The following is a 23,433-nucleotide window of genomic DNA, read 5'->3' as shown; positions in this document are numbered from 1 at the left end:
AGGTCATATTTATAGAATAATTGTGGTCATTTGAATAGTCTTGTGTCATTTCTTCAACTTGATTATTTATGAAAAGATGTATCCCTTCATAAAAGATTACAACTTAAGAAATTGAAAGGATGTAACCCTTAACAAAGGGTCACATACAATTTATTCTAATAGATTTATGCCCCCTATATTTCCTTTCCTTTTTGTCTCTCTAAATTTTTCTTTTTGTATGCCTTTTAGGGTTTTTGCGCTTATGTGCGAAAAACATTGTTGTTATTGAGATAAAAGGTTAGGGATACTATTGCACTCTTTCATGTAAGGGTTGCTTGGTGTTCTATTCAATCCTTTGTGAGATTACACTCATACGACTGTTCAATGTAGAAATTAACAAACTATTACATACTCAGTTGAGTGATATAACAATGAGTAAAAAAATTATTTCGTAGGGGAGCCTAAACAATCTTGTTTGAAGGATATTTCAAACATACGGTGAAAAGAACAGTAATGCTTCAAGAGGAGAAGTCTAAAGTTTAGGGGAAGCCTAAATGCGAAGTACATCAAGAGAGGGAGCCTCAAGTTTAGGGGGGAGCCTAAACTCTTCACTAGGAGTTGGTTGTTTGTGAGTCTAGATAGAGTGAACTATTAGATAAATATTCCATTGTAATTGCCTAACTCTATTGGTGAAGTTCTTTTTCACTGAACATACTGCTCTCAAACGTAGGTATAGTTATACTAAATTAAGTCACCAATGTCTATGTGTTCTTGTACTACTTTCTCTCCATGACTCTTTGTCTCAAATCTTGTATGTGACATCACATTTAACTTGTAGATTCTTTAATTAAGTTCACCTAGTTTTCAAATTATAAAGTAATAAAAATAAGAAAAATACAACAATCTTTGGTAAATTGAATAAGGAATAGGGAAATCGGAATAGATAGCAAAAATATAAAATATTTTGAAATATAGCTAACTTCTCCAAGCATACAAACTGTTTGTTTGTTTGTTTTTTTTAGGGTCTATGCTCTGTATTTTATTTCCTCATGTACCCTCGAGTTTTTTTTTTTTTAAAAATTTTTTTTTAAATTTTTAATTCTTCAAAGTCTTTGAGATATACGTAGTTGAAATTTCTGTGTTTTTTCAAATACTCTCACCTTCCAAACCATTGTTCATTTGAATTCTTTTTGTTAATCTTATTTAGTTATTTACTTTGTTAATATTTGAAAAAATAAAATCGATCTTACAGACATAATACAAATGTCAAGCAGATATCCCAAACAATATGTATGATAAGTGGGCAACACAAAAACAAACAAAAATATAAAAAGATAGAGATTGGTAACTTAGTTTGGTGCAAAATCACCTACACCCGGAGGTTGTGTGCTAGGTGGAAAAAAAACTTCTCTATATAAAAAGTTTAACAATTATAATGAAAAATACTTATATGGTAGACTCCCTCTTCACTGACTCACATATAGCTTCCTCTTCAATTATTTCAACTTAGGCTCCCCTGAGTTTGAGCTCCTCTCACTTCCACAATAACGCTTATCCAAGCTTTGTATGAGATTCTCTCAATACAACATACTTTAGGCTCTCCCTGACTGCGAGATTCTCTCACCTTCAATGTTCTTAGGCTTCTCCTAAATACAATATCAAAAGAAAACTTCTCCAAAGCTCTATATATAATGGGCTATCGAAAACAAAACCTCAACAAGAAATATATAAAGAATCTTAATAAAAAAATCCTGAAAGTTGGGGTTTAGACAAACTCTAAGCTCAAAACTTTCTATGCACATATTCTTTTAATAAAGAGGCTAACACTAAAATTGAACAACATCACAATATAAATAGCTAGCTTTAAGAAAATATTCAAGAAAATAATAAATGATCTCTATAGGGAAAAAGACAGTATATCATGAAATCTACAGAATTTTACTGACAGATAAAAAAAAAAATATTATACAGAATCTACTACCCTATATGTAACAACTTCCTTAACAATGTCCTCGATGTGATGCATGACACGTTACACAAGTTTTTTTTTGTAATAAAATGAGCTAATCACAATGTTGTAACAATATCAACTTTTTAAACCTTAAAACTTTATAATATAAACACTTATTTAGGAAGAAAACACCAAATGGAGCAGAATTTATATTAAAGCATAAAATAGTCAAATACAAAATTGATGTATTTGGCAATTAACCACACTTAGCTACAAACGTATACAACCTCATTAAAACATTTAAGTCTTAAGATCCTCTTGGTATTCCAATATTCTTTTTCTTTTTGTTCTAATCTACATACCTTAATTGAAAAGGAAAACTTTTTATTTTTTTATTTTTCTGAGATAAACGAAGGTCAAATAGTTAACCAATAGAAGAGCAAGATGAGATAAAGAAATAGAGAAAATTGAGAAGTGTTAGATCATAGATTGAAGTAGTGAATAAAGAGGAAATGAAAGAGGGAGATGATGGGGTGTAAATAAATGGTACGAGTATTTTTTTTTAACTTTTCCAATCCAAATGCAAAAGGATTGAGAAACAAGTCTTTTCCATTCTACGAACAGTTAGCCATTATTTTTGGAAAAGATAGAGCCAATGGACTTAGTGTTGAAGGTCCAGCTGATATGTTTGAAGCGGTAGATCGAGAAATGGATAACAATGATTTCTGGAGAGAAATGGATGATTTTTATGTGTCTCATCCACCAATAGTTGGAGGGAAAGAAGTGGATGGACCTACCTTAATGAGTGAAGCAGCAACAAATGTACAATCTACCGCACATACATAAAATAAATGTAGTAAGAAAAGAGCAAGAAGTGTGGACCCAATGGTAGTGGCAGTGAATTATCTTGAGAATGTTATGAGTAGTCATCTTTCAAGCGCTAATGATAATATTCAAGAAATTGATGTGTTTTATTGACAGGTAGCTGAACCAGAGTCTACAAGAGAAGCATGTTAAAACTCATTAGTTAGCGAAGTTAGAAAGGTAGATGTATTAAGTGTTTGACAAAGGACAAGAGCGGGTAAGATTATCACTAAAGACCAATCTCGGATTGGCTATTTCTTTAATCTTCCACATGATGAAAAATATGAATTCATAATGGAGGTTTTGCAAGAAGATGTTCATTCTTAAACTGTGGGAATATTTTAGTATATTCTATGTAATAGGAGCCTTTATAACATGTTATACATGGGCAATTATATATATATATTTTGGTGCCATTAATAAATGATGTGTACTCTTTATTTTGAGTTAGCATGTTAGTGCTTGCTAGGTATCCTCATTTTGAATGAGTGTTGTATTGTACTGTTGTTTATAACTATGAATATTGACATAATATAAATATTTATTTTGTCTATGTTTAGTATTTATAATTTGATATTGGTTATATTTGATTTTTGGAATAAAATATAATATAACTGCTTAAGGTTGTTTTTAATAATTGCATAATTAAAATAAAACTGCACAAATTAATTATTTAAAATCATAATTGCACAAAATTTTGAAAGTGATAACACAATTTAAACAAAAATAAAATTTACTTTGATGAAATCTAATAATATTCCCATGCAACACCCTATCTTTAATTCCCAAACATACTATTTCTAGACATTGTTTTCCCATCATAACCAAACATAATCATCTTTGATTCTTAGGAATCTTATTCCCATGTTTATAATTTTCAGGTATCCTTAATTTTTGAGCATCTAAAAAATCTCAATCCAAACACTCCCTTTAAGGTAAGAATATTAATGTATCTTTCGAAAGTTTAGAGAAACTTTTACAATAGGGTATCTACAGTTTTTTTTTTTCATATATTAGCAATAAGGGTAATTTTGAAATTTTCTTTAATTTTAAGAGTAATATGGTAGTTTTGAAACAAACCACTCTTTTCAAAGTACAAAAGTTTCAAAAACTAGTTTTGAACAAAGATTCAAACATATATGTTTAATTGAACTTACAGTTATACATTTCCCAAAAGTAGAACTTTATTTTAGTTTCCAGCGAAATCCAGAGTGTGTAAACATTTGGGTTATCTCAAGATATTCGATTAACTAACCAAAAATTGGTTGTCGACCATTCATAACGATGAAGATAAGGAAGTTTCACTTTGTTTTCGTGTCCATCATTAAATTTTACCGATGTGCTTAGGCAAACTTAGTACACAAACTAATGAACTGAATTCCTTTTAAATAGTGTAATAACCAACCACCCTCTAATTCATTTTCCATTATTAAGTCTTAATTAACATTCATTTATTGTATTCCCCTTTGCAGTGAAAGTTGAAGCCAAAGCCAAAGGCATAAAGCCAAAAAATATGGATTCAAAAGCATGGTCTTTTACCAAACAAGTAGTAGCAGGACGATGGTTTTCGGTATTTGCCGGGTTGATGATGATGCTTGGCAATGGCTCTACTTATATCTATGGAACATATTCAAAAGTAATCAAGACCCAGTTTGATTACAGCCAAACCCAAGTTAACATATTAGGATTTGCCAAAGATCTCGGTTCCAACGTCGGTATTTTTGCCGGTCTTCTCGGCGAGGTGGCTCCGGCGTGGGTTCTCTTCTTAATTGGTTCTTTCCTAAACTTCACTGGCTTCTTCATGATATGGCTCGCCATCACACACCGTATCCCCCAACCAAAATTCTGGCAAATGTTCTGTCTCGTTTGTTTTGGTACTAATTCTTCTAATTTTGCCAATACAGCCATTATGGTCTCTAGTGTCGGAAACTTCCCTGACCGTCGTGGTATCATTTTGGGCTTGCTTAAAGGGTTTGTTGGTATTGGAGGTGCTGTTTATACCCAAATTTATTTAGGCATTTATGGGCATGATGATCCAGCTAATCTTGTTCTTCTTTTCGCTTGGCTTCCCTCTACAGTAACCCTCCTTCTTTTCACCTCAATTCGACCAATCCGTATCCGTAAACATCCTGAAGAACTCAAAGTGTTTTACCATTTACTTTACGTCTCTATTATTATAGCTCTGTTCATCCTGTTTTTAACCCTTGCACAAAAAGAAGTTGTTTTCTCTCGAAGTGGGTATGGGAGTGGCGCAACCGTCATCGTTGCTTTACTATTCCTACCTCTTTTAATCGCTTGTAGAGAAGAATACCTACTGTATAAACTCAACAGAGACGATGACGCTTCTGTTACTCTGTCCATTAATGAGCAAAAGCAGCCTCCCCCCGTAACCACAACAGAGATTTCGCAGTCATGTTGCTCAGGAATTTGGAACAAGCCCGAAAGAGGGGAAGATTTCTCTATATTGCAAGCTATCTTCAGTATAGATATGGCTCTTATTTATTTAGCTACTTTTGCTGGATCTGGATCTTCTCTTGCAGCCATTGATAATTTAGGCCAAGTTGGTGAATCACTTGGCTACCCACCACGAGCTATTAGCATCTTTGTTTCTTGGGTTTCTATATTCAATTTCTTCGGCCGTGTCTTCTCCGGTTTCGTCTCGGAAACCATGATGATCAAATACAAATTACCTCGTCCTGTAATGTTTGCTGTTGCTTTTCTCATCACTTGCATTGGTCAGCTTTTCATCGCGTATCCAACTCCGGGTTCGGTCTACCTCGCTTCCATGATTATCGGGTTCGGGTTCGGGTTTCAAGTGCCATTACTATTCGCCATAATCTCTGAGCTTTTTGGGCTAAAACATTACTCCACATTGTTCAATTTTGGGCAATTGGTAGTCCCATTGGGATCTTATTTACTAAACGTGGATGTAACAGGGAGATTGTATGATAAAGAAGCATTACGTGAAGGGAAAAAGATCACGGGAAAGGGGATAACTTGCACTGGAGCTCATTGCTTTAGTGGATCTTTCACAATTTTGGCTGGAGCGACATTGTTTGGTGCTATGACTATGCTTGTGTTGGCTTATAGGACTCGACAATTCTACAGAGGAGATGTATATAAGAAATACAGAGAGGACATATGGATTCCACAAACCGAAATGGAGTTCTATCACTTAGACAAGAAGAAAATTGAGGACTAAATTAAATTCATTTTGATATGAACTCTATAGAGAATTTTAAAATTATTATTTCTAAGAGTTAAATTGCAAATTTGGTCGAGAAACTTAGAATTTAATCTCTATAATTTATAATTAAGATTTGATGAAATCTCATAAATAGTCCCTATAATAAAAGACTAAATACTAAATTTCTCGACTAAATTTGTAATTTAATTGTTTTTAATTATTTAGTATTTGATATTTGGAAGCCCCACAATCAAGTTGAGGCCTTAAAAAGGAATTATTTTTAGTGGTTAGTATAAAGACATTATTTTACAAAAGTGATGTTGTTTCACACACAAACATACATACATCTTCCTAATTATGTAATTAATTTATATGTTATACTCTTAACTTTCATGCGTGTTATACGTTATTTATGATATTTTTATGTTTTTTTCTTTTTTTTATGTTTTGAAATTATCAGATATATATAATTTTTTTGACAAATTACAAAAACCACCTTTAAACTAAGGTAGTAGTTACAATTATATTCTTAAACTTTTAATTATAAAAATTGACCACTGACACTTATATAAATATAAAAATTGTACCTTCAAACTTACTATAATTATAGAAATTGGATCCTTAAATGATAGAATTTAACTTTTAAACTTATACCATTGTTACAATTTTTATAATTACATAATTTTGAGGGTCCAATTTAAAGTTTGGGGCTTTAATTTAATTTAATTTAATTTTTTTTTTTGTATGAACTCTCTAGAGAATTGATGAATTTTTTATTAGTTTCTTAACTTTGGAATGTGATCACTTTATCTAAAATGTGCTATGAACATGTTCAATTATTCCAATAATTACATATTCGATTTGATTGATGAACGAATACGCAAGCATACGTTTCATGCTTGTTTGAGTAATAGCATTAAGATTCTTCAATATCATGCTAAGAATAGCTAAGATTTCTAGAAGAAGATGCCATTCATTTTGTTTCATCTCTATGAATATTTAATATATGAGATAATAAATGTTAGCGTTTGAATAAATAGCATAATTTGTCTAGATTTTTTTTTTTTTGAAGAGTTGAATGTTAGGGAGTTAAATGATTGTGTTTGAATATGTTACATATATTGGATTTAGATTTTACGAATGCAATTTATAGATTCAATAACAACTTTATTGAAGAAATATTGAATAACATCTTCATTGATAATAGTTTATGTTTAACTTTACAAACTGCAAGTTTTAGGACATATAACCCAACAATACTTTCACTTGGACTAAAACTCCTACAGGGTCGATTTACTAGTTATAGTTAAATCATGTGGACACAAATATATCTACAGTGAGAAGAGTGCAACTATCGAGCTATAGTAGTGTGACTTGATAGTTAACAAATACTGATTAATTTGGTCTAAAGAGTGTTAGCCAATTAATCTTATAGATCCATAAGGTCCCTCTACTAGCTCGTAAAACATGAACACCTTAAATTAATAAATTGAGTGAATTTGGAGTAATATCAATTTGAATTGTTCAAATTGAAACTAGGGTTTGAATTTGAATAAGTTCTAATTCAAATTAGAATTTGTAGAATTATATTTGATATAATTAACGTTTATATTAAAATTAAACGAAATTGGAGAGTTTATAATATTTAAATATCGGTTTAAATATTAAGTACATGAACATGATTCATGTTTAAAATTAGGTGTGTGATTAGTTTAATATTTTATATTAAATTATTTAATTAATTAAATATGCTTAATTAATCAAAAATCAAATTAATTTTCAATTTCAAATTCAATTCGAGAAATTGGATTTTGAAATTTTGAATTTGATTAATTGTGAATTAATTAAATTGTTTCTTTAATTAATTTGGAATTGATTAAAAAATGGAAATTAAGTTTTTGTAAATGTAAAAAAATTGTTTTTTGAATTTTTAAAGTAGAAACACCCTACTTCTTTCAAGGAAGAGGTGTTTCCATATTAATCACACACAATTCCCACATGGAATAGTAATTTGGAGCTGGCATGAAGATGTTTGTTCAATACTTGCAAGATAGAAGTGGATAAAACTCCCCCAATTTGTTGAGATTAGGTGATTTTGAACGCAGTTGAAAAAGTTTCTGGATGTTCTTGTTCTTCCTCTAAAACTCAAAAGAAAACCTTCACAAATTCACTCGAGTTCGAGTTCCACCATGCAAATTCAAGACTGAAAATAGTAGAGAAGATCTCTTAGTGGTTTACTGTCAATTTGGAGCTGATTTTATATGAAGAACAGCTTGGAATTGGAAGAATTCATACCTATGTTGTTAAGAAACCCTCTTCTTAAATTTATGTTTAAGCATGCTTTTAGAATTCAAATTAAATATAATTAAAGTGTAAGAGTTAAATATTTGTGTTTAAGCATGCTTTTAGAATTCAAATTAAAGAATTCATCAAAGATATGTTGTTAAGATTTTGTTTGCTTCCATTGCATGCTTGTATATCCCTGTCTCTTATACACATCTAGATGTGTATAAGAGACAGTATATATATATATCAAGTGACCAAAATTTAATGTTACATATTCAAACATTTTGATTGAGAGTTTTATTTCTTTTAATAAACTAAAATAAATTTATGCTATTATTATATGCATAGGATACAAATAGAAAGTATTAAAATTCAATCACGGTTTAAAATATAATTTTTAACTATGGATTTTCTACCTGATTTGCAATTGTATTCTTTTTTTTTTTTCACCGTATGGAGGTAAAATAAACATATAAAGCTTAATATATATGTTTTAATTCTAATAACATAATTGAGGCCATTACAAATATAGTAATCAGACATAAAATATTAGCCAATATAACACAATACAATAGAAATTGCAAATATAGTAAATTTTAGATCTAGCTCTTGGAGTCTATCACTAATAGTTTTGCAATACTTGCAATTCTGTAAAAATATTGCTATACACTTAATTATTAATCTTAAAAGTGCTATCCATTCCAATTACCCACATATTAACAAGAATTAAATATATCTTATCCGACTCTCTTCAAATAAATTAGATATATTACATTATCAGATTTGATTACATATATTTTGATAATTAAATATTATATAAAATCAATAATTTTTTAATATTTATAATTAGTTTTATGTATATTTTTAGTATGATATATTTACTAATCATAAGAACATGATAAAAAATAAAATTAGTCTAAAATAAAAAGAACTTGTAAACCCTCATCGTTGGGTATAATAAAGTTTCGATTAAAAACAAAAAAAAAAAAACAAAAGTGAATTTATCTCAACAGTAATTGACATGACATTTCTCCAAGAGGTTGAAGGTTCCATCCCTATCTTCACAGTTGTTGTACTAAAAAAGTCAGAAAAAAAAAGCTCATCCTTTATAGGATTAATACATTAGTATAAAACTGGACTATCGAAAACTGACATTATATGGGTACAATGTCGGTCAGGCGACCAACATCGAAGAAATTGTTATTATAGATGTTCAATGTCGGTCACTATTAATATAAGTTTTCGACCGACATTATAAATGACTACAATGTCGGTTTTTACTGACATTATGGATGATTTTAATGTTGGTCATATGACCGACATTCAATGAGTTCATCCGACATTAAAGATATGGGCTAATTTTCTTTTCTTTTTCATTGATTTGTCCGATATGATCCACCTCACTTTTGAAACAGTACATTTTTAATGCCTAATGTTTTAAACTATCCGATCCATTTTTAATGTTAGTCCGAGAATTAAAAAATCGTCCCTAAATGTTACCTTTTGGTCAGGAAATGTTTATCATCACATTTTATTAAAAATATAAAAAAATTTGCTTGCTGTAATGCGTGTATGCATGGTGTCACAATCGCTCTTTCGGAAGCTTCTCTTAGCGATTGTGCGGCACTTGTGCATTCTGAACAAAAAGCCAACTGGCGCCCTTCGAATACGGACTGCCGATGGCACACCGGAGTGCCTCTTGTAACCTCCACCCCCGTTTTAGGGAAAACGGTTTTAGAAAACGGGTTTAGAGAAAAGGTTTTCGTAAGAAGATTTGTGAGTGTGAATAAAGAAAGAAAGATTGTAGTAGACTAGAAAGCATATAGCAACAACAACGGCTTTATAGAGTACTACTCCAGGTATGAGGAAGTGATGGTTAGTCTTATCCCCATATAGTGCATTCTGAACAAAAAGCCAACTGGCGCCCTTGCATATGCAAAGGGCGAGTGGTCCACTTACAATAAAATGTAAAGAAAGCAAACTAACTAAATTAATACAATATAGGATATGAAAGTATGCTAGAAGGGGGTTGGATTGGGCATGCGGCCATGGGCAACTGGCCCTGGACAAGCATGACCGTTACATTCTCCCCCACTTAATTGGTTGACGTCCCCGTCACCGACCTTATTCAAAAACCTGCGATGGCTGGAGCTGCATTCTTCAAGTCTTTGGCCCGCTCCCAACTGATCTCTTCGTCGGGGAGATCCTTCCATTTCACTAAGAACTCTGTCCAGTTCTCGTCTGGGTCTTCCAATACGGCGCGTACGTTTATCCAGGATTTGTGCAACTTCTTTCTCAGCAGAACTCTTCATCGTGACCGGTGGGCGCCTTAGCATGTTTCGCTGTTTCATCAATCGGGATCAGGATGATAGGGCTTCAGGATACTCACATGGATGACAGGATGAATCTTCATCCATGAGGGTAACTGAACCCTATATGAGGTTCTCCCGACCTTCTCAATTACCTCCACTGGACCTTCATATTTCCTTACTAGCCGTTGGTCTCTCTGGCCTCGGAAACGAAACTGTTCCGGTCGTAGCTTGATCAGGACCTTGTCCCCAGCTTGAAACTCAAGGGCCCTTCGCTTCTTATCAGCCCACTTCTTCATCCTTCTCGATGCTCTTTCTAGGTAGGCGCGAGCGATCTTAGAGGTTTTGCTCCACTCTTTAGTGAAGTTATGTGCCTGAGGACTTTTGCCTGCATAAGGGTGGTCCACCAAGTGTGGCATGAGTGGCTGTCTGCCGCACACCATTCGAAGGGCATTTTTTCCGGTCGCGGAACTCTGCTGGCTATTGAAGCTGAACTGAGCCACATCTAACAACTGGACCCAGTTCTTCTGCCTAGCATCGATAAAGTGACGCAGATATTCCTCGAGCATACTGTTGAAGCGTTCCGTCTGGCCGTTAGTTTGGGGATGATAGCTAGAGGAGATATTCAGTGATGAATCCCAATATTTGAACAATTCTGTCCAGAATGTCCCAGTGAATCTTCCGTCCCGATCGCTAACAATGCTCACGGGGACACCCTAATTTTCACGATGTGTTTGAAGAACAGCTGAGCAGTCATCAGGCTGTGCACATTTTCGGGCTGGGACGAACGTGGCATATTTTCGAGAACCGGTCGATGATAACAAGGATCGATTCAAACTCTCCTACCTTGGGCAAATGGGTGATGAAGTCGAGAGACACACTCTCCCACGGTCTAGAGGCACAGGTAGGGGTTCCAGCAGACCTGCTAATTTCGCCCTTTTCGACCTTATCTTTGTTGGCAGACAAGGCAAGTCTTGGTAAATTGCATGACATCGTCTCGAAGACTTGGCCAATAGTAGCCTTGCTTCAGAAGGGCATAAGTCCTCTGCCAACCATTATGTCCTGCCCACGGTGTGTCGTGACACTCTTTCATCAGCGACCTTCGTAACTCCCCGAATCTGGGGATGTAGAGGCGATTGCCTTTGGTGTATAGTAGATCATCTTCCACCCAGAACTGGCATGTCTTCCCCTCTCTGGCCAACTGTAAGATGGCCTGCGCCGCTGTGTCATTTGTAAGTGAGTTTTGACCGTTTCTCGTACTGTTGCACTCAACGTACTTGCTTGTAGGTGGGCGAACATGCACAGGGCCGTATGTTCGCTCTTTCGGCTAAGAGCATCAGCCGCTTGGTTGCTTTTCCCCGGTCTATGTTCGAATTGGAAGTCGAACTCCGCTAGACACTCCTGCCACCGTGCCTGTTTCGACGACAACTTTGGTTGGTTGAAGAAGTGACAAATGGAGTTGTTTGTCGGTTTGACCACGAACTTGGCCCCCAAGAGATACTGTCTCCAGGCCCTCAAGCAGTGAACTACTGCTAACATCTCTTTCTCGGAGGCGGCATACCTCCGTTCGGCATTATTTAGTTTCCCTACTCTCATACGCGATGGGGTGTCCGTCCTGGAGGAGAACACCGCCAAACGCGAAGTCAGAAGCATCAGTCTCTACTTCAAATGGCTTGGTCACGTCGGCAATTCCGAGGACCGGCCTCTTAATCATCACTTTCTTCAAGCCCTCAAAGGCGGCTTGACATTCAGGAGTCCAGCTCCATTGTCTATCCTTCTTCAACAGTTCGGTTAATGGCCCTGTTCTTCTCGAGAATCCTTCTACGAACCGCCTATAGTAGTTGGCTAGTCCGAGGAAGGATCGTAGTTCGGTCACGGATGATGGTACCTCCAGTTCTCTAATCGCGGCCACCTTGCCCTCTTCCATACCAATCCGACCACACTCAATCATGTGGCCGAGGAAATTTATGCGCTCTTGGGCAAAGGAGCACTTCTCTCTCTTTACATACAACTGATTTCTCCTCAGTTTTCAAAAGACTAGTTGGAGGTGATGTCGATGGTCCTCCAGCGAGGCACTATAGACCACAATGTCATCAAGATACACTACGACGAATTTGTCGAGGTATTCGTGAAACACTTGGTTCATTAGGGTAAAAAACGTTGCTGGAGCATTGGTGAGGCCAAAGGGCATCACGAGGAATTCGAAGGCTCCATATCTGTGACACAGGTCGTCTTAGGTTCGTCTTCTTCAGCAATTCGAACCTGATAATATCCAGACCGTAGGTCTAGCTTCGAGAAATACTTAGCACCGTGAAGCTGATCAAATAAGTCAGTGATGATAGGAAGGGGATATTTTGTTACGGACTGTGAGCTTATTCAAGGCCCGATAGTCGATGCACAACCGGAGGCTCCCATCCTTCTTTTTCTGGAACAGTACTGGGGCCCCATAAGGAGTCTTCGCCGGTCTGATAAATCCTGCATCTAACAACTCGTCTAACTGTTACGAAGCTCAGCCAATTCTGGCGGGCCATCCGATATGCATTCTTGGCAGGCAGCTTTGCCCTGGCAACAACTCAATCTCATGGTCAATCCCTCTTCTTGGGGGTAAGGACTTGGGCAAGCTTTTCGGCATGACGTCCCGATACTCTTCCAAGACAAATAGAACGTCTTGGGGGATCTCTTCTTCAGTGGACTCAACTGATTCTATCGGGATGGCCATGAACGTGAGTTCGTCGTGGGCCAGGCCCCTCTTCAATTGGAGGGCTGAGATCATTCTCACCCCATTTGGCTGCTTGATACTGGCTTGGACTACGGTCGGTGTAGATCCGGTAATGACTAAGCATTTGGCGAGGGCATTGGTATGACTTTATGTTCAAGTAGGAATTCCATCCCCAGTACCATGTCGAAATCATCCATCTTGACAATTACGAAGTCAACGAAGCCCTTCCAGTCTCCTAACTTCACCGGAGTTCTCTTTCGTTATCCCCGTAATCAGTAGGGCTGCGGAATTCACAGCTTTCATCTTTCCTGCATCTCTTTCCAATTCAAGTTCAGGCGGCGAGCTTCCGTTTCAGCCATGAAGTTATGGGTAGCCCCAGAGTCAACCATAGTGGTTTTGGCCGATCTTTGGTTGACCTAAGCGTCCACATACATGAGACCTTTCTCTAGTGGCTCCGTCGCCTTTCCCATATTCTTCTGAAGTGCAGATAGGAATTTCAATGCCCATCCTGGGATTCTCAATTTCTGCCGCTGGCTCGGTTACCGTCTCCTCCAGTTCAGCCTTGTCTTCTGAGGTAGAGGCTAATGTGGCTTGAAAAGCATTGAACGCAGTTCGATTTGGACATTCTCCCTCTCTGTGTGGCCCTCTACATATGAAACAAGACAGGGGGCGATTGTATTGTTATGCTATTGTGGCGGCCCCCGCAGTTGTTTTCTGATCTCGGTTGGGATGATTTACGTCCCCTCCTGTGTTCTTGTCTCTTCCCCCAGGTCTGGGAGGCTGGAACGGCTGTTTCTGTTTCCCCCATTGAAGGAAGTTGATTGCTTCCTCACATCTTGTGAGTCAGTGCTAAGGTCGTATAGCCGTTCAGCTGCCGCATAGGCAGAGGGGAGATCCTGTACTCTCTGTTCATATAGTTTTGATTTCGCCCACGGTTTCAGCCCTTCCACAAAGCAAAAGACCTTGTCTTTTCAGACATATCTCGTATGTCCAACATGAGTCCTGCAAACTGTTTTACATAGTCCCTGATGTTACTTGTTTGCTTTAGCTCTCGGAGTTTTCGTCGAGCCAAGATCTCGACATTTTCAGGGAAGAACTGCGAACGAAGTTTTTGTTTCAATCTATCCCAAGTATCAATAGTGCAGCGTCCTTCCTGTATGTCTGTAAATCGTGATCTCCACCACAGTTTCGCATCTTCAACTAGATGCATCGTTGCTATTGTGACTTTCGGCTCTTCAGTCACTATGTTCATCCGCCTTGAAGTATTGCTCAAGGTCGAAGATAAAATTTTACAGGGCTTTCGCTTCTCGCACCCCATAGAAGGGTTTCAGTTCTGGGATTTTTATTCTGCTCACTGCCATTGCTCCCCCAGGTGGGGCTTGGTTCCCTACCGCTCGAATGGTGAGATTCACCCTAGCACTCACATCCGCTATCTTGGCTCTGACGACATCCAGGGCCGATCGAAAGTCTTCAGATAAATCGGTTACCAATCTGAAGTATTGCTTTTTGGGAGCTGTCCAGCTCTTCGACATGCTCCTCTTATGTGGGCAACAGAGCCCGAGGAGCTATCGCCTCGTTCAAAGCTGCCGGACCGTACTGTTTTGGTCTCGAGGGTCTCTACCCTCATCATCAATTCTCTGATGGGTAATCCGTCTAGGGCGGCCTACCACCGCATCAATTCCATCGGCTTTCTCGACAACTTCTTGTAGCCGAGTCTCAAGGAAGAACGACATTATCTGGGACCTCTTCTCAGGTAGAGCATTTGTTCTTCCATCTCTACCAATCTGTCCACATGGGACTTGTTCAGGTTCTTCGTCGCCGACATGATCACTGATCTTCCCTCTATAAGCCAACCTGGCTCTGATACCAACTGTCACAATCGCTCTTTCGGAAGCTTCTCTTAGCGATTGTGCGGCACTTGTTCCCCGCTCACGAACAAGCCAGCCAACTCGAATACGGACTGCCGATGGCACACCGGAGTGCCTCTTGCAACTTCCACCCCATTTTAGGGAAAACGGTTTTAGAAAACGGGTTTAGAGAAAAGGTTTTCGTAAGAAGATTTGTGAGTGTGAATAAAGAAAGAAAGATTGTAGTAAACTAGAAAGAAATAAGCAACAACAACGGCTTTATAGAGTACTACTCCGGGTATGAGGAAGTGATAGTTAGTCTTATCCTATATAGTGCATTCTGAACAAAAAGCCAACTGGCGCCCTTGCATATGCAAAAGGGCGAGTGGTCACTTACAATGAAAATGTAAAGAAAGCAAGCTAACTAAACTAATACAATACAGGATATGAAAGAGGGGGTTGGATTGGGCATGCGGCCATGGGCAACAGGCCCTGGACAAGCATGACCGTTACACATGGCAAACCACCGATATTGTCTTCCACATATAAGTGCACAAACACACTTCTATAAAACTACAATTAAAAACATCATCTCCAATACTTTTATATATCACACATAGAACCACCCACCCCTCCAAAAAATAAATTGTTTGCTCTAATGTTCAATTCTAGCAAATTTAAATGGGCATTTAGTCCATCCTTCGTTTTACCAGGAATGTTAAATAATGCGCTAATAATATTTGTGCACATATTCTTTTCAATGTGCATCACATCTAAACAATATCACACGTCATGATACTTCCAATATTCTAACTAAAAAAAGATAGATTTCTTTTTCCAATAAGTTGTTATTGTTCTTCTCCTTTATAGCTTTCTTACTAAGTGAGTATTGATACTTGTTTTGGTAAGAATTTTCTTCTCCACTCTATGGTTTTGGAGTGAGTTCTAATTTTTGTGCACCATTAAAAAATTTCTTTTGTTTCTCATATGGATGATGATGTGGTAGAAACTTTCGATGCTCGAGATATGCCATCTATGTCATTTCTTGATTGTTTAGGACCATATATTTGTGCAATAAACATAGAAATTTTTTGTTTCATGCACAACCATGGAGGTAGATTATATATCACCAACATCACTGTCCAACAAGTATATCTACTACTAAGATCTCTATGTGGATTGACCCTATTTGTAGAAAGTTCAAGACGAAGATTTCTAGGTTCGAAACCAAACTCTGGCCATAGATTATCTACTTTTTTCTTTGATAGTGCATCTTTTGGATATCATAAGCCATTTATTCTTTTTTTTTTTTTTTTTTTGGAATGCCAAGTCAACAAACATGATGTTTCTTTGCTTCAAAACATTCTTTCAAATCTTGGAATTAGAGAGATGTTTGAAACCAAACACTGGCCATAAATTTTGGATGTTGTAATAAGCCATTTTTTTTTTCAAATCTAGTATTTTAAATGTTAGGTGATTTCCACTTTAAAGGATACCATGTAGATATAAAGGAATTGGAAATATAAGACACAAATGCGTGTATATAAAGTAAAGGAATTGAGAATATAAAACACTAGAAGGAGAGAGGACCAAAACATAATTTGGCAAAGATACAAACACTCTTCCAAGACTTAGCTTCAACTTCAAGAACATCCATGTGGTTCACTTCCTCAAATCAAGCATACACATTGCACAAAAAGAATAAGAAAATAAAGTACAAGAGATCAAATCATATCTGCATAAATTAACATAAACATAAGCTCAAGTCCACAAAACACATTTCTCTAAAAACCTCGTGTGAACAAATTGACATAAAAAAACTCTACAAATGGGAGGGACCATGTACTTTGATGGTTGAAAAGCACTCAAAAAGTGTTTTCCTTGGCTTAGGTTTTTGTTGGTTTTTATACTTTAATTGTGAACTTTGATGCATTTTTATATTAAAGTTTAGGAACCGAGCATTTGGACGAAATATGAAGAGTTTTGAAGAATTATTGAAGAAAAGCGTCTTAGGAAGGCAAAATAGTCTTAAGGCATGAAAAAAAGGCTAAAAGGATGGCATGAGGCATCCCAATACCCGATGCAAGAGGATAAACAAAATTTACGAGCTACCAAAATATATGGCAAGAACACAGAGTTGCGATAAAGATGTGATGTGGGGGAAAATTGTTGAGGCTTTCTCCTGATCAAATAATATTTATTTTCATAATCTAGTAGTTCAACTAACAAGTAGTCTTAGTGAAAAAATCGGAACGAATCACAGGGAACTTAAGATGAAATTTCTCTAAGTTTAAATTAATCTTTGGAAAGCAGTTAAAACGGGAAGGGGGTTTGAGATTGAGTTGACAGGAAAAATAAATGGCATGAGTTTTAGTGTAAAAAATAAAATGATTTAGAGAGTGAGATACACAAGATTACCTTCACCCATTTAGAGGTTGTTGGACTTTCTATGGATTAATTCATTGATTGTCATGCAGGATTCATGGATTATCTAATTATCAAGTCTAATCAAATATTTGAAAAAGCCAAACAAACTCTCTAAGGTAAACCAATGTAGATGTTGATTCCTAAATTAACTAAATGTTGTCACACAAGCCTATTCACTTAGCTAGAACATTAGATTAAATTGGCCAAATCTAACTTAACACATTTATATTCCCTAGGTTTCGTTATCTTTCGTTGTTGGGTGATTCTAGAAAAGCTAGCATCAAAACCATAACTATGACTAAAACCTATTGCTTCTCAATTTAAGTATGCTATTGATACAATTACAGATACCCACAACATACATAGTGTGGGGCAAACAAGCATACAAATATTTATGCTTTAGTTATCAATTGAAACTCAGCATGCTCATCCTAGAAATTTAATCAAGGAATAGAAAACAAACATAAATAGAGAACTCAAGAATATTACAAGTAAAATCTCATTAAATCATTAAAAGTACCCAACAAAATTCAAAACAACATTTTGGCCTTTGCCTATTCATCAATACACAAATTTCGACTCCAAGATAAAGATTACAGAGCAAACCATGAAGAAATCTTATGGGTTTGGACAAGAATGGCCAAAATTGAACCTAATGGTGTAAAAATTGATTAAACTTTCCTCTCCCTTGACCTAAAATTGAAGCAAAGTATTTATGGACAAGGGTAACAATGCTCGAACATAGCGTAATTACGCTGGCTTTTTCTTATCACAGCGTAACATTTCAGAGTTGCGATGTTGAGCGTTACGCTCTCACCAGCGCACACGTGTTTTCTTTGTCGAACTTCATAGGGTAACTACGTTGTGGGTAGCGTAGTTATGTTGCCCTATTTCTTTACATTCTGCCTTCAAGCGTAACGTTTGAGCATATAACAAGAGTAGTTATATTGCATGGATTAGCTACTCACTACCTTGTAGTGTAACACTACCCTATGGTCGGTAGTTACGATATCTTAAGGGCATTTTTTTGTAATTTTTCTCCTTTTTTTTTATTTTTTACTATAACAATTGTCTAGTAAGAAAATTTGAACATTTGACGTCAAAAAAGAAATACATGTCAATATTTTCAACGCATCAGAATTGTTGGGGTTAATGCCCTAAATCTCTTAGGGTCTTATAGTTTGTAATTATAGTACAAACATTTTATTCGTTTAATAAAATATGAGATGTCCTTATTCTAATGACACTATGAGTGCGACCCGCTTTGTAGACGTTACAATTATGGTAAAGTGCTACAAATGATCTAATCCTAATAACTCATGTGGACACATGTGAGCGAGGGTATTCTATACAAAAGAGTTTGTATAAGACTACAGCACGAAATGACTACACTTGTTATATAAAGTCGTTCATAATAGAGACTTACATTTCACCAGGATGACCATAGGTTACATGATCTAAATCTTGAGTGAGTTGTGAACTCCTACCTTTGAGGGCGATCCTTTGATTTGTATGGTTGAGTGTGGTCAGATCGCCGACTCAATAAGCCTACCATTTTGGAGATTCGTCTAATTAGGGAGCTGGAAACATAGCTACACAAGCCGAAATTCACTCCTTCCCCGAGGTAGAGAAAGTAGATAAATTGCTCCCTTAAGGGCTAATTCCAGGGTTTGAACAATGTGATGCCACACCCGTTCCTGGCCCAAGAGGGGTTTAGTTATAGTTGGACTATGATTTTTTATTCATTAAAGGGATCGGTGGTACTTAAAGAGTTAGATGTAACTACATGGGCAAAATGGTAATTTTGACCTAGCTGTACTTATGAGCAATTTGTGAAGGGTTATCACACTGTTGACTGGTTATATTCAATGGACACAAAAATATATTTGTAGTGTGAAGAGTGTAGGTGTCGGTCTTTAGTGAAGTGTCCAATAGTTAATGGATGTTGAATAAAGAATTATTAATTAAAGGATTTTAATTAATTATTGAAGTACTATGGAAACTTCAAGCTATATGTCCATGAGATCCCCTTTGTAGCTCAACAAGGATTAAATAAAAATCAATTTTTGATTCATTTGAATAATTCAAATTAATGGATGGAATTAATTATATGTGATATAATTAATTTAATTTAATTATATATGGTATAATTACTATAATGTATTTGATACATTATAATATAAAGTTTATTTGAGAGGAAATAATTATTTAAATATGATTCAAATATTAATTATGTGAATTGGATTCATATAATAATTTAATATAAATGAGATTTATATTAAATATCGTTGGTGAGAGAATTAAAACCATAGGTTATATTGTATGCGATATAATATTAAACCATATGTTATATGTTATTTATGATATAACATATAGTCATATACATATATATATATATACACATATAATAATTGGTTATTATTATTAGTATTATATATATGTATATATACAATATATAAATTAAATTTATTAAAGTTTAATTTTTTAAATTAAGGAAGGGAAATAACCCCATTTCTCTATTCTCTCTCAACGCACGTATTGTGTGTGTGGTTGCATTGGGAGATTATTCTTCTTCATTCGTTTTGACAGAAAGAAAAACACAAAATGGTTCTGGAAAATTTTCTCTCCCAATCTCTGGATGTTAGTTTATTTGTTAGTTTATTTGTTTGTGGTTAATGCAACTAAAATATCACATATTTTATAGACAATGAATAAAATATCAATTTTTTTTAGATACATAAAGGGCTTGTTCATACAATATTTGCAAACTATAGGACCCTACGAGATTTAGGGCATCGGCCCGAACAATCTCCCATTTGACCTAAAGCTAGTAGGATGTACAATATAATAAAATACAAAGTACACAAATAATAGACTAGGGCATAACACGCCCAATACAATATCTCCCACTTGCCCTAGTCCAGACGTGGTCTATCCCATACACTCATACTCTGCAGGTGACCCTCAAACACTATAGTCGAGAGAATCTTTGTAAATAGATCAGCAATGTTATGCTCTGAAGCTATCTGTGTGACAATTACGTTGCCTCGATGCATAATCTCTTGGATGAGATGATATTTTCGCTCTATATGCTTGTCGCACTTATAACTTCTAAGCTTTTAGGAATTAGCCACAACACCACTATTATCACAATAAAGTGTGATGGGCTTTGACATGTCTGAAACAACTTCCATATTAGTCAAGGATTTCCTAAGCCAAATGACTTCCTCAACAGTTTCACAAGCCACTACATACTCAGCCTCCATGGTGGAGTCAACGATGCACTACTGCTTGGTGCTTCGCCATATTACTGCCCCTCCGTTAAGAGTGAACACTAATCCTGATATGGATTTCCTAGAATCTTTATCAGTCTTAAAATCAGAGTCCATGTATCCCGTAAGGATCAAATCCTTAGAAGCACATATAAGCATGTAGTCCCTCGTTCTCCGTAGATACCTGAGGATGTTCTTAATTGTTGTCCAGTGATATATCCTAGATTAGATTGATATCTACTGACTATCCCCACTGTATAGCACATGTCAGGTCTAGTACATAACATCACATACATCAAGCTGCCCACGGCAGATGCATAGGGGATCCGTCTTATCTTCTCAACTTCTTGAAGTGTCTTAGGACACTGTTCCTTAGACAATGTGACTTCGTGCCTAAAAGGCAATAAGCTCCTCTTAGAGTTCTACATCAAATACTTGACAAGCATCTTGTCAATATACGATGCCTGAGACAGTGCTAGCATTTGTTCTTTCGATCTTGAAAGATCTGAATACCTAGAACAAACCAAGCCTTTCCCAAATCTTTCATTTGGAATTGGGTTGCTAGCCAGTTCTTAACTATAGTCAGTAAACCTATATCATTCCTAATTAGTAGGATATCATCTATATACAACACTAAAAAAAATACTGAATTGTTGATGATTTTCTTGTGGACACAAGGCTCATTAACATTCTGATCAACGCCATAAAATTTTATTGCAGTAATCAAACCTTATGTTCTAAGATCGAGATGCTTGTTTCAGTCCATAAATAGACCAATTAAGCTTGCAACCTTTTGCTCCTTTTGACCTTGGGTTATGAATCTCCCAGGCTACACCATATATATGGCCTCCTCAAGATTTCCATTCAGAAAAGAAATCTTGACATTCATTTACCATATCTCATAGTCATAATGTGAGGCAATGGATAGAAGGATCCGGATAGACTTCAGCATGGCAACAGGCGAGAAAGTCTCATTATAGTCGACTTCCTCTACCTGGGTATAACCCTTTGCCACCAGTCTAGCCTTGAAGGTTTGCACCTTCTCATTAGGTTTAATCCCATCAGGTTGATCTACAAGATCTCATACTGAATTGAAGTACATAGACTTCATTTCGAGAACCATGGCTTTGATCCATTCATCTCTGTCAAAATCCTCAATTGCCTTCGTGTAAGACAATGGATCCACAACTTCGCCATCAGCTACTATAGGTAGGATTTCAGTTAAACCTAGCAAATAGGTGGGTTCCCAACCCTCCTACTACGTCGAGGTTCCCTCAACATTTGAGATGGATTTGACCTACTAGATGAACCTACATCAACAACTCTTGTTGAGGTACTAGGTTCTTCAACAACTCTTGTAGAAGATTCAGTAGTTTCTTTGGAAATCTCATTCAACACAATTTTACTTCTAGGTCTGTGCTCTCTTATGTGGTCTTCCTTAAGAAAAGTAGCATTTGTCGATACAAATACTTTGTTTTCTTTAGGATCAAAGAAATAACCACCTCTCATTCCCTTGGGGTAGCCTACAAATAGGCATAACTTTGAACGTGGTTTCAATTTCTTAGGATTAGCCTCAAGCACATGTGTTAGGCAACCCAGATTCTTAAATGACGTAAACTAGATTTATGACCATTTTATAATTCCAAAAGTGTGCTGGTAACACTCTTGGAGGGAATGCAATTCAGGATGTATGCTGCAGTCTTTACTGCATAATTCCAAAACAAGTTAGGTAAGGAAGCGTAACTCATTATAGACCGAACAATGTCTAACAGGGTTTGATTTCTCCTTTTTGATACACTATTTTGTTGAGATGTACCAGGTGCTGAGAGTTGGGATACAATTCCATGTTCTATCATATAGTTTTGGAATGTTAAATCCATAAACTCTCCACCTCGATCAAATCGAAATGTTTTAATCATTCTATTTAATGAATTTTCAACTTCAACCTTGAATTTTTGAAATTTTCAAAAGATTCAGACTTATGTTGCATTTTCCTTAAGAGAAATTCTATTAAGATTAATGTGTCCTAGTCTTAGGTGCCAAAATTGGACATTTTTCTTAGGAGAAATTCTAAGTTTTTTTATGTTGAGTTACAACAGTTTTAAACATCTCTATGTTATAGAGGCCATTTCTTGCTAACGGCCTTAACACATATAAATTGTTTTTCAATTTTGTAAAACAAACATGAACACCATTCTTTGTAATAAACACCTTTATTTTAATTTATTCTAACAAGCACTTTACAAAAACTAAGTTCCTTTTTAAATTAGGAACTACAAATACATCTCCCAAAATAAGAAATTTGTTCTGTAAAGTCAATCGAAAACCTCCCACTGAACAGCTGAGATGACGTGCCTGATTCCAACTCGCATCGTCATCTCACCAACATCAAGTTGCTGTCAGGAACTAATTTTTTGAAATGAGGAACAAACATGGTTAGTGGCCCCAGAGTCAATAATCCAGGTAGATTCATCATTCTCCACTAAACAAGTTTCCAAGACAAGCAAATCACTTTTACCTTATTTGGCCTTTTTCTTTTCTACCAAATCTTGGGCAGTTCCTCTTTCAATGCTCATCTTGGTTGCAATGAAA

General features: G+C 36.0%; 1 protein-coding gene across 1 annotated transcript; it reads left to right on the top strand.

Moving 5' to 3' along the window:
* Positions 1-2,473: 2,473 nt before the first annotated feature.
* LOC120083912 lies at positions 2,474-5,996 on the top strand. The gene is made up of 3 exons (XM_039039820.1): positions 2,474-2,752; positions 2,912-2,942; positions 4,267-5,996. Exons 1-3 carry the CDS (start codon positions 2,474-2,476, stop codon positions 5,994-5,996), a joined length of 2,040 nt encoding a protein of 679 aa, XP_038895748.1.
* The last annotated feature ends 17,437 nt before the right edge of the window (positions 5,997-23,433 follow it).

Source organism: Benincasa hispida, chromosome 8 (genome assembly GCF_009727055.1).
Source record: "Benincasa hispida cultivar B227 chromosome 8, ASM972705v1, whole genome shotgun sequence".
In the NCBI taxonomy this organism is placed as follows: domain Eukaryota; kingdom Viridiplantae; phylum Streptophyta; class Magnoliopsida; order Cucurbitales; family Cucurbitaceae; genus Benincasa; species Benincasa hispida.
Note: the sequence above shows the minus strand (reverse complement) of the source record. Positions and strands in the feature narration are given on the sequence as shown.